The sequence below is a fragment of the Panthera onca genome, chromosome E1, assembly GCF_046562875.1.
Source record: "Panthera onca isolate mPanOnc1 chromosome E1, mPanOnc1 haplotype 2, whole genome shotgun sequence".
Classification (NCBI taxonomy): domain Eukaryota; kingdom Metazoa; phylum Chordata; class Mammalia; order Carnivora; family Felidae; genus Panthera; species Panthera onca.
The window spans coordinates 27,316,639-27,329,610 of NC_138352.1; the positions used below are offsets into that span (position 1 = coordinate 27,316,639).

At 46.2% G+C, this 12,972-nt stretch overlaps 1 protein-coding gene across 2 annotated transcripts in view; it reads right to left on the bottom strand.

Moving 5' to 3' along the window:
- Positions 1-12,972, bottom strand: part of PRPSAP2 (phosphoribosyl pyrophosphate synthetase associated protein 2) — a 45,926-nt gene that overhangs the window by 12,264 nt on the left and 20,690 nt on the right. For both annotated transcript variants that reach the window (XM_060647127.3, XM_060647126.3), the window contains 2 exons: positions 11,206-11,261; positions 3,749-3,897 (listed from right to left, as the gene is read on the bottom strand). In XM_060647127.3, the coding sequence (XP_060503110.1) occupies positions 3,749-3,897; positions 11,206-11,261 (205 nt within the window). The remainder of the gene's footprint in view (positions 1-3,748; positions 3,898-11,205; positions 11,262-12,972) is intronic.

Below are 12,972 nucleotides of genomic sequence, written 5' to 3' on the forward strand. Positions count from 1 at the left end.
ACCCTGGAGAAATGAAATCCTAGGTCTGTGGGAAGCAGGCACACGAATGAACGTCACAGCCTTAGAGCCAAAGGCAGATGCAACTCCAGTGCCCACCAGTGGGGGAATGACAAGCAAGCTGTGCCATATCCACACACAACGGAAAAGCATCCGGCCACGGAAAGGAATCAAGTCCCAGTACGCACAACGACTTGGATGAACGTCAAAGACGTTACGCTCGGTGAAAGAAACTAGACGCAGGTCACAGACTGTATGATTCCGTTTCTATGAAATGTCCAACACAGGCAAATTCATAGCAACAGAAAGGGGGCATGGGGGTGATAATTTAATGGGTAGGGGTGTTCTTCCGGGGGGATGAGGTGTTCGAAACCAGGGAGAAATGGTGGTTGCACCATGCTGCAGACGTACGAAACGCCAGTGAACTGTGTACCTTCGAAAATGGCTGATTCTAGGTTATGTGACTTTCACTCAATTTTTGCAGAAAGGTCAGGGTCACTGAAGGAAAAAGTAGGAGTGCTCCAGATCAGGGCTGCTCCACCTCGGCACCACTGACGTTTTGGGTTAGATAATTCTTTGTTGTGGGGGCTGTCCTGTGTGTCACAGGACCTTTACAGTGTCCTTGGCTTCTTCTCACTAGATGCCAGGAGCAGCCCCCTCACTTGTGACCTCCAAAAATGTCTGCAGACACCTCCAAATGTCCTCAATGGGACAAAATCCAATGGCACCCCCTGGTTGGGAATCACTGCTGTGGATTAAAAGGGTAGCTAAGGGGGTATGACAATTCAACGCAATGTGTGATCCTAGGTGGCAGGGCGGGCAGGGGGCAGCGGGGTACGACAGAAATGCAAAACCCAACAGAGCAAGACAAATCCCAAAACTGAAGTGACTTTTTTTTTTTTTTTTTTTTTACATTTTCCACACTTTTCCCAGGCACCTGACACCAGTACTGGGGAAAGAGCACAGTGGTGTAGCCTTTAGGAAATCAACCCAACAAAGAGCCATACGAACACTCTCAGCTTGGGCCTCCTTAATCTCACTTTTAGAAACTCACAATGAAATAAACCCAAGTGCAGAAGTTTTTACCCACATACGCGCACTGCAACATTCTACTGGCAAGGAGCAGGCGAGAACAAGTACCAGCCAGACCCTGCTCAGGCTTAGGTTTAAGCCACATCTTTAAGATGGGATATTCAACAGCCATTAAAAATGCTGTTTACGCAAGTTTTTAATCACGTGGGCGAAGGTACGTTATGGAGGGAGGCGCGCGTTCTGTGCCCAGGATGCACCGCATCTCCTTAACACAAGTAAGGAAAACCTGAGAAGAGACCCATGAAAAGAGAAATGGGTCTCTGGATGTAGCATTGATGATTATTTTCCTCCTTTATAACGGAATGTTTGGAGTATTTATATAACGTGTACACACTCTGGAAAAGAACTGTTTTCTGTTTTAGTTGGGAGTTTTTCATGTTTAAGAAACCAGAATGTACAAACTAACATTTTATTACTTTATTAAATTTTTTTTGTAGGCTCCACACCCAGTACGGAGCCTAAAGCGGGGCTTGAACTCACGACCTTGAGATCAAAACCTGAGCTGAGATCAAGAGTTGGATGCTTAACCGACTGAGCCACCCAGGGGCCCCACAAACTAATTTTTTAAATCTAACACTAAATATCAAAATCTTGTGATACAATCAAAATCTCAAAATAGATGCGTCAGATGCCACAGGAACAATGCTTTCTTTTGCTGTCATGTATCTATTTGCTATTAACTTTAACAAGTATTACAGAGAGGGTCAGGCCATCAAATGTGCAAAAGCAAAGCGCAACACATAGGAGCTGCGAAATTCAACTTCTCAATTATAATCCCCCCCAAATCTTCCAGCGTTCACCACCTGAGTTAAAACATAAGCATGGAAATGTTATAATTAAAATCGTGAATGAAATGAGCTGAAACAGAGAGAGCAAATAAACAGATGGAGGAAACGTCAGAGAGTCCCATTCCTTGGTTTTCATTTTTTTTTTTAATTAAAAAAGAAATTTTTTTAATGTTTATTTATTTTTGAGAGAGAGAGAGAGAGAGAGAGAGAGAGCGAGCAAGCATGTGCGGGAAAGGGGCAGAGAGAGAGGGAGACACAGAATCCAAAGCAGGTTCTAGGCTCTGAGCCATCAGCACAGACCCCAACATGGACCCAACAAGGACCACGAGATCATGACCTGAGCCAGAGTCGGACGCTTAACCGACTGAGCCACCCAGGCGCCCCCCATTCCCTGGTTTGCAGACGGGAAACCAGCAGCTCCATTTCTGCAGTCCAGAAACCACTAGCTAAGGCCACATTTAAAGCTAAGACCCAGAAGTTAAAAGGAGCTGATTCATCTAAAGACTGCGGGATGTGTTCCTGAATGGAGCCCACGTGACTGCCAAACTGAACAGGAATGTGCTTTCCCCCACGCTCAGGGGTGGGGCTTATCCCTTGAGCCGAAGGCACTGGGGCTCCTGACATCCACTACTGCCTAAAAGCAGAGCCCCCCAAAAGAATGCCCATTCAAAAGAATGCCCATGTCAGAAACCCACTCCAAGAACAACCAGGAAGGACTGACCTACCATGGAGACTAGAGGTCAGCACCACAGCTCAACAGACACTGTCACAAAGCTATCCTACTGCCATCCGTGTTGAGGAGCCGCTCATCTCTCCTAAAAGTCACCTGTTTTCTAGCTTCCGCTTCCCCTGTTAAAATGGTATAGAGGCCCCCAATCCTAAACCCTGTCTTTTCTCGCACTAATCTATCTTTTGTGAGTTTTTTTTTTTAATGTTTACTTACGTATTTGAGAGAGAGTGTGCGCGAGCAAGTGTGGGGGAGGGCAGAGAGAGAGGGAGACAGAGGATCCTAAGAAAGCTCCACGCTGTCAGCACAGAGCTGGACACGGGGCTCGAACTCACAAGTTCGGAGCATGACCTGAGCCAAAACCGAGAGCCAGACACTTAACCAAATGAGCCACCCAGGTGCCTTCTTTTGTGAGTTTTATTGCAGGTCCCAAAGCCTGAACCTAAAGAGGGCAGAGGATAAGTTTTTCCTCCCCATCAGACTCAAACAAAGGCAGTATTTTTTTAATCAAGAAGATGTTAATAAAGCACGAAGGAAGTTTCTTAGAAACAAAAGCAAATTCACACATAACCCTACCACCCTGTCACCAGTATTTTCATCTTCCATATTCCCTCCCGGGCCTCACACAAACACAGGTATACCCTCTCGTGTTCTGCCCATTCCCATATGTTCCAGATTTTTCTCTTGTGTCCAGACAGTCTTAATTATGTCAACAGGCTGCATAATTAGCTGTGCTGATACAGCATAATTCAAGCCCTACCCTCTGCTAAGCCGTTTAGACTTTTCCAATATTCTGCATTCAAAATAACACTATAGTGAATAACTTGCACATACAAAGTTTTTTGCTTATGTTAAACCCTTCTCTAGGATATATTACTGAATGAATGAAATTCCCTGAAGTGCCAGAACGGAGTCTTTTCCTAGTTCTTGCTGTGATCACACCGACTGCTTCTAGAAGGCTCTACAGTCCACAGGGCTCTCTGAAATGCGCTTGTGACAACCAGGCCAGGCCAGGAAAAGTATTAGTCATTTTTGCCAACTTAAAGAAAAAACAGAGAAGAGGCAGTTCACAGCTGAAAAACGACAAATTCAGTCAGCCTTAAAACCAAAGCGGGAAGTGACAAAGAGGGGCCAGCGCACTTACTGGGGATCTCCAGGCTGGGGTGGATGGCAGCCACACTCCTGACCATGGGCGGGGAATGCCGTCCATCCACCAAGTCAGACTCGGCGTCCTGCGCTTCCCCGTGGATCACCGCAATTCCCAGTCGCAGGCGCTCCGCAAAAGACTGTGCCCTGAGGGAGAGCAGTAGACACAGTTCAGAAATCACGCAGCCCCCGTTCTCCAGCGTTCGCGGGAGAAACAGAAGACAACATAAATCAGACGCGGTTTCCGAAAGAATTCGTGAAAAGAGAAAGAAGGTGACCTGCAAGTGTTAGGATGCAGGACAAAGTGTGGAGTCCCCACGTGACGAGCGTGTCCCTCTGGCCGAGGCAGCGATGGGCGGCGGCCGGCCTGCTCTGTGCTCGGCCCACCGGGGAGCCTGCGGCAGCGACTCCGCGAAGCCTCAGCCTCCCGGCGTTTAATTGCTAATCCACCCGGCCACGTACTTCATAGTGAGAACCACCCACAGGAGACAAGGTGCGTTACAGCCTCAGAAAAGCAGTGAGCGTCGATTTTTAAATTGTACTGAGTAGAACGAAGACACCATAAAATATACACGTTTACGCTGTACAATCTCATAGGCTCTGATGTGCGTACACATCCGTGCCACCATCAGCACAACGAAGACCAGGAAAATCTCTCTCACTGCCAGACACGTCCTGGTGCCCCTTTGTAATTTCTCCCTCCGGCACCAGGCAAACCAATAGTTTGTTCTCTGTCAGCATAGTTTTGCCTTTTCTAGAATTCTGTGAGTAGAATCAGAGTATCTTTTTTTTTTTTTTTTTTTGTCTTTCTTCGTTCACTAAGGATAACATGTTGGAGATCCATCCATTTTACATGGGACACCAAAGTCACCCCCTTACACTGCCACAATCTGTTGTTTGGGTCTATCAGTTTGCCCATTCACTTGAACTTCTGCATTGTTTCCAGTTTTGAACCATTACAAAACTGCTTTGAATATTCGTGTACAAATCTCTGCATGGACTTATGTTTTCTTTTCTCCAGGGTAAATACCTAGGCGTAGAATGGCCGGATCATAGGACAGGCATATATTTAACTCTCTAAAGAAACAACCGTGAGGCACCTGGGTGGCTCAGATGGTTAAGCGTCCAACTTCGGCTCAGATCATGATCTCACGGTTCATGGGTTCAAGCCCCGTGTCGGCTCTGTGCCGACAGCTCAGAGCCTGGAGCCTGCTTTGGATTCTGTCTCCCTCTCTCTCTCTCTGTCCCTCCCCACGTTGTGCTGTCTCTGTCTCTCCCCCTTAAAAAATAAAAAACATTAAAAAATGAAAAACACAACAACAACGAACTCTTTTCCAAAGCGGTTATACCATTTTACATTCCCACGAACTGCGCACGAGGGCTCCAGTGCCTCCAAGTTCTGCCACTCAGTGTGGTCAGTCGCTTCAACTACTACCCATGCTAACGGCGTGTACAGGTGCCTCACCGTGGCCTCGGTTTGGACTGGCCTCATAACAAATGGTGCTAAACATTCTCACGTGCTTACCTGCCATTTGAATATATACTTTGGGGTAAAGGGTCTGTTCATCTTTTGCCGATTTTTCAGTTGGGTTGTTAGTTCCCTAATAGGTTTTGGGAATTCTTTACATATTCTAAATACAAATTCTTTATCAGATACAGGCTTTCCCAATATTTCCTCCCACTCTGTCTGTGTCTTCTGCCATTCTCTTCATAAAGTCTTTGAAGAGTAGTTTTAATTTTGATGACACATGATGTGACAACTTTCTTCTTATAAAACGGACTTCTGGTGTCATATTTAAAAAATGTTTGTCCAGGGGCGCCTGGGTGGCTCGGTCGGTTACGCGTCCGACTTCGGCTCAGGTCATGATCTCACGCTCCGTGAGTTTGAGCCCCGCATCGGGCTCTGTGCTGACAGCTCAGAGCCTGGAGCCTGTTTCGGATTCTGTGTCTCCCTCTCTCTCTGCCCCTCCCCTGTTCATGCTCTGTCTCTCTCTGTCCCAAAAATAAATAAACGTTAAAAAAAAAAAAATTTTTTTTTTAAATAAAAAAAAATAATAAAAAAATAAAAAAATGTTTGTCCAACCAAAGTCACAAAGATTTTTCTCCCATGTTTTCCTCTGGGAGCTTTATAGTTTTAGGTTCTACATTTAGGTATGGGATTCATTTTTAGTTGATGTTTGTATATGATGTAAAACATGGCTCAGAATTGATGATTTTGCACATGAATTTCCAGTCATTCCCACACCATTTGTTCAAAGGGCTATCCTTTCTCCATTCAGAATTGCCTCTGCCCCTCTGCTGGAAATCAGTATTCGAGATACACGTAGGTCTATTTCTGGACTCTGTTCTGTTCCACTGAGCTATCTTTCTATCTTTTCCCAATCACACACAATCACGATTGCTTTAGCTTTATGGTCAGTCCTGACTTCAGTGTTACATCTCCAACTTTGGTATCCTTTCTCAAAGTCTAAGTAGCACTTACATATCTACCGAGTGGAGGGGCAAGTCCACCTGAATCATATTTGGCCAACACCCAAATCCCATAATCACTGGTGTGGAAAACACCCTGAGAAGTGATTAGCGGTGCCATTACTTTCCAGTGAACATACACAGTTCAATCACCATGGATCGCCTTCTTCAGCCCCTTGGGTGTGTTTCTTCGTCTGAGAGAGAGAGAGAGAGAGAGAGAGAGAGAGAGAGAGAGAGAGACAGAAGACGCTGGCCTCCTAGCTAGAGAAGATCAAGTGAGGTAACACAGACGTCTTAGTTCCAGCTGCTGTAACTGGATAGCACAGACCGGGGGTGCTTAAACAGCAGAAATGTGTTTCTCACGGTTCTGGAGGCTACAGGTCCAAGATGAGGGCCTGCTTCCCGGTTTGCACACGGCCTCTGTCTCTCACTGTGCCCTCGCGGGGCAGAGAACAGACGGCCCCTGCAGCACTGGTCTCTTCTCCTAAGGGCACTAAGCCCATACATGACAGCCCCTCCTTCGTGACCTAATTACCTCCCAAAGGCCTCCCCTCCTAAAACCATCACAGTGGGGGTGAGGATTTCAAGACGAATGTTGGGGGGACACAAACATTCAGTCCACAATAGCAGCTAAAACATCTGCCGCTAAGCTAAACGTAAGCTCCCTGAGGGCACCTTCTCGGGCCTCATCCACCCGGCACAATAGCTTCTCAATAAACATCTGAATGGGTAAATGACAAACTCAGTGTGGTACAGCCCACCCTTGAACAATATGGGTTTGAACTGCGTGGGTCCACTCATAGCCAATTTTTTTTTATATACATACAGTGCAATACTGTAAATGTATTCTCTTCCTCATGATTTTCTTAATAACATTTTCTTTCCTCTAGCTTACTTTATTGTAAGAATACAGTATGCTACACGTAACATACAAAATTTGTATTAGTTGACTGGTTACGCTATCAGTGAGGTTCTAGTCAACGGCAGTCTGTCAGTAGTTAAGTCCTGGGGGAGTCTAAGTTATGCGTGGATTCTGAAGCACGGGGGGGCGGCACCGCTAAAACCTGTGTTGCTCAGGAGTCAACTGTACCAACAAATGCCAAATAAACGAATCCAAAGGCTATTACAATGATAAAATCCCATCAACACATGAAGTCAGATGTAAACTGAGTATTATAAAAGTTGCCAAAAGCCTATCCATATGGGCGAGTCAAATGAAAATTCATCATATTCTTTTGGTATTTAGTGGGAAAAAACCGATCGACACACACCGCTGCTACTCCGGTCTCCGCCGAGATGGAAGGCCCCCCACCACGGAGCAGAACTGAAAACCCGGATGTTACACATGAAACAAGCCTAAGAAGCCTCTGAAGAGGACAGGAGACACAGACTGGCCGGGGACCTCGGGACTGCGGGGATAACAAGGTGCTGAGCCCTCTGGTCTTTCTGTCTCGTCATCCCATATCCCAGACTCGCAGCTGGAGAGGCGGGCGACCCAAAATGCCAAGAGGCACATACCAAAGAAGCGCAGACAAAAGCCTGCTTTCTCCAGCCACAGGACCAAGAGAGAGACCGCCTCCCACGTCAGAAAACTTTAACCCTACCCCCGGCCACCCCAGGAAAAACCAGCTATGCCACTCGCCCACACGAGTTTAGGTCAAGCAGGGGGCCTGCACCGCCTCCCTTGCCAGGCGATAACGATGAGCCCCAAACCCGCCAACGGGGCAGCTGAAGAGACGGCCAAGTAGGGGGCTGGCACTCTTCATCCCCACCGGGCGGTCATCACCCCCCGCGCCCCGCCGGGTGTCAGTGCAGAGGGACACCTGGACTTCCACCCCGACTCGGCAGTAAAGAGGTGCCCTTCCCCCTCCCCTGTGAGGTGGCGTCAGATGGGGCCCCGTCAGTCAGTGGTAACAGGGCCACTCCCCACCTGTGTCAGCAGAGGATTCCCAGGGAGCGGTGCTCGCACTCTGACCCACTTGTGAGTGTCTTCATCCGACTCTTCCTACAAAGCCACGGCAACCACAACAGTGTGGTGCTGACATACAGTCAACGGAACAGATCTGAGAGCCCAGAAATACACACAAACATCTACGGCCGAGTGATTTTTGACAAGAATGCCAAAGCCATTCAAGGGGGGAAAGAACAGTCTTTTTGACAAATGGTGCTAGACAACCAGACAATCACGTGGAAAAGAAAGAAGCTGGACCCCTACCTACACTTCCCTCCGATCGACAACCCAAACCTAAGAGCTAAAACTACACTATTGGGAGAAATCATAGGGGTAAAACTTAATGCCCTGGGTTTAGCGATGGCTGCTTAGATACGATGCCAGAAGCAAAAGCAGTAACAATAATGCCAAACCGGGCTCCATAAAATTAAAAACTTCTGTGCGTCAAAGGACCATATCAAGACGGAAAAAGACAACCTGCAAAATGGGGTAAAATATTTACAAACCACGTATCTGATAAGGATCTAGTCTCCAGAATACATAAAGGACTCCTACAATTCAACCACAAAAAGAAAAACCACCCAGTTAAAAAATGTGCAAAAAGGGGCACCTGGCTGGCTCAGTCGGTTGAACATCTGACTCTTGATTCTGACTCAGGTAGCGATCCCAGGGTCGTGGGATGGAGCCCCGCGTCAGGCTCTGCAGTGAGCATGAAGCCTGCTTAGGATTCATTCTCTCTCTCTTCCTCCCTCCCTCCCTCCCTCTGCCCCTCCCCTAGCTCATACTTGCTCTCTCTTAAAAAAAAAAAAGTACAAATGACTTGAGTAGACATCTCTCCAAAGAAGCACATGAAAAGACGCTCAACATCATTCATCACCAGGGAAGTACAAATCAAAACAACAACGAGACACGACTTCACACCCACTAGGATGGCTGTAACAGTAACGAAACAGCAAATAAGCGTCGGTCGGGATGTGGAGAGATTGGAATCCTCGTACGTTCCTGGTGAGAACGTGACATGGTGTGGCAGCCCCTCAAAAAGGTAAACACAGGGGGCACCTGGGGGGCTCAGCGGGTTGCACATCCAACTTCAGCTCAGGTCATGATCTCACAGTTTGTGAGTCCGAGCCCCGGGTTGGGCTCTGCCCTGGCGGTGTCTCCCTCTCTCCACCCCGCCCCTGCTCACACTCTCGCTCTCAAAAATAAAGAAACATTTTAAAAAATGTAAACCTAGAATTACCATACGCCCAGCGCTTTCAATCCTAGGTATCCATCCAGGAGAAAGGAAACCACGCGTCCACACAGCAACGGGTACACAAATGTTTGCAGCAGTGCTACTCACAACAGCCACTAGGTGGCAACAACCCAAACGTCCCTCAATACGTGGATGGCTAAACAGGCTGGAAGAGTAGTCAGCCATAAAACGGAATGAGATCTTGACACAGGCCACAACGTGAAGGAACCCCGAAAACATTGTGTCAAGTGAAAGAAACCAGATGCAAAAGGCCACCCAGTGTACGATTCCATTTATATAACATGTCCAGAAGAGGCATATCGAGAGACAGAAAGCAGATCAGTGGTTGCCAGGGGCTGGGGAGAGAAGGGAATGGAGAGTGATTTCTTAACGGGTCCGGGGTGTCCTTCAGGAGTGATGAGAAAGTTCTGAAACAAGAGAGTGATGGTCGTTGCACAACACTGTGAGGGCGCTAACTGCCAATGAACTGTAGACTTTAAAACGATCAGTTCCACGTTCTACGATTTTCACCTTCACGACAACTGAAACCATGTGTATCAGAGAAAAACAAATTACTAAATTAAATCTGATCCAGCACGATGCTTGGAAAAATGGGATCTTATGTTCCAAGACGAGTCACGGTTGGCTCCAACTTAATCAAATGGACAAGACTCTGCTGATAAAGACTCTTAACGGAAGCGCTGTGTGGACACAGCACTGGCTGCACTGGACACAGCTTCATGTTTTTAGCAGTAATGCCAACCTCGTTAATAGACCCAATGTCATTCCTCGTTTACCACGGAAAACTACTTATCGTAATACCTTCGAAACCAGCGGCTTATTGTCCGCGAGCTCTCCTCATCCTTCGGTAGCAACGGTCTGCGGGCCCAGGCCAGAGGTAGGTGCCTGTGGCCTCCTTACACACCACAGGGCTGAACAGGGATCCAGTGACCAAAGGCAGGATAATTCCGGGACACAATTTTAAAAGAGCTTTTTTAGGAAAAAGCCTTTCTTCCAACATTCGCTTTTATTCTCTCCCTTTCCCGCTTTGTTGGAAACGCTGGCGTAGGAAATCCTCTCAACCCCAAGCCTCTTTAAGTCCTGTGTTACTGATTCATCAGTTACTCCAGGTGACACAGAACCCTCAGCACTGCCCTATTTGTAGGCCTTTCAGTAAAATGTCACCTTTCAACACGTACCAGTAAGTGGCCTCTTGGCTGGATATAATTCTGTTAATAAATTACTGAGTACTTCTCATAAAAGGCAGTGAACAGTCACAAAGTATATTCACTGGTATCTTAAAGGGCAGATCTGAAGACCGACGAGCGGCTGCCAATCAAGAACTAGGTCAGGCATCCCTACACCTGGAAGTTTCTGACTACTGGTCACATATTGGGATTGAAAAAAAAGAGGAAAATACATCATCATTTTTAAAATGGAGCCAGCAGACAATCTTCTAAACTAAAAATCCACAGGGGTGCCTGGGGGGCTCAGTTAGGCATCCAACTCTTGACTTCAGCTCAGGACATGATCTCACAGTCTGTGAGTTCGAGCCCTACATCAGGCTCTGCACGGACAGTGCCAAGCCTGCTTGGAACTCTCTCTCCCTCTCTCTCTCGTCCCTCCCTGCTTGTGCGCGTGCACTCACTCTCTCTCTCAAAATAAATAAGCTTAAAAAAAAAAAAATTAAAAGCCCACAGAATTAAGGGAACCGCTGAGACAGAATCCAGAATGTCCAGGATCCAACTGGGGATGTGATTCTCCACATGGACCCAAGGAGTAGTCATGAGCTCCCACCTACCTTTTGGCCGAGGCTGGAGATTTGGCCACGATCACTGCATTCCTGTAGTCCGGGATCTGCGACAGATTAAGAGGTCAGGGATTACTCCAGAGGCTGTTCACGCCAGCACCTGACAGTCAATAAAAAGGAACATTCCTAGACTCAAAACTGTCATCTGGTCACATGAAAAGTCTTCCAAAAAGAGAAAAAGTTCAAAGTAAATTTCCCCTTTGGAAAATGAAGAAACTCCTACTACCTAGGAAAAAATATGACGGAGGTATGAGCCTCACAGACTTAAGGCAAAAAGTAATGCTAATCGGTGATTAGCTGATATCCCGGGGCCAGTGAATACTGTAATGGGGTATAAAGACGTTTTTATAAAGTCAACAGGAATTCCTCTCATGAATCCCCGTTACATGCAATTTCACAGTGCAAGGATGATATGCATCCAACCTGAATCCAAGGCAACTGTCACATTCCAAATCAGTACACTCCATACGAATGACTCCCGTATCTGAGTCATGGCATTTTGAAGAAACCAATTTGTTAAAGGATAGTCAGGATGGTGGGGTTTTTTAAAGATATGAAGAATCCTTAAGAAAATAACTAAAATATCAGTCTACTCTGCAGCCTTTTACTGTTGGAACATTTGAAGTGATTGTAATTGAAGATATACCCATTATCGACTTCTGAGAGTTTACAAGACAGAACTCTTTTTAAGCTGTGCAGTGATTTATTTCTGACTTCATCCTGGCAATCGTTTCAAATTACGCTCTTGACATTTAGACACTTCGTTAAATGGTATTATTTCATTCAATATACCCTCTTCACTTTTTTTCTCACAACTATGCTATATCAATGAATTTCTATATAAGCATTAATAACATCTAACACCTTGTACGATGCCTAGTACACGGGAAGCACTAAGTAATACTTAGTAGATAAACAGAACACTGATTTGAAGAAATCTCTAATACAGAAATACCCAGCATCACCACATGGATCAGGTATCTTTATAGGGCAGCCTAATTCGTCCAACACTACCAAGGAGTAAGGGAGCAAAAAATACACATGGGCATCTTCCTTATTTTCACCGGAAGTCTTCCTAAACTGTTTTATGGACTTCCTTGTCTCTCACCAAATATCATCAAACAGCGCAAACCCAGCCAAGAGGAGAAGTAACAATGAAGGAAAACAATTAATAAAGCAAATAAAAGGAGACTTTAAAAGAAAGGACTCTTTAATAAAAACAGGTCTATTTCGGGGGTACGTGGCTGGCTCAGTTGGTAGAGCATGAGACTCTTGATCTCAGGGTTGTGAGTTCAAGCCTATGTTGGGAGTAAAGTTTGCTTTAAAAAAAAAAAAAAGAAAGAAACGAAAACAGGTCTATTTTCTCCCCAGGAGCTACAACAGGAAACTGTACACTTAAAGAACTGGCTGTTAAGAAAAAGAACCAGGGGCGCCTGGGTGGCTCAGTCAGTTAAGTGTCTGACTTCAGCTTAGGTCATGATCTCGCAGTTCATGAGTTCAAGCCTGGCGTTGGGCTCTGGGTTGATGGCTCAGAGCCTGGAGCCTGCTTCAGATTCTGTGTCTCCCACTCTCTCTCTGCCCCTCCCCTGCCTGTGCTCGCTCTCTCTCTCTCTCTCTATCTCTGTCTCTAAAAAATGAATAAACATTTTTAAAAAATTTAAAAGAAAGAAAAAGAACCAAAAAGAAACCTAGGCAGTGGAAATAAGAAACTCACTAACGGGCTTTTACGGTGGCAGAATGGACACAGATAAACAAGCC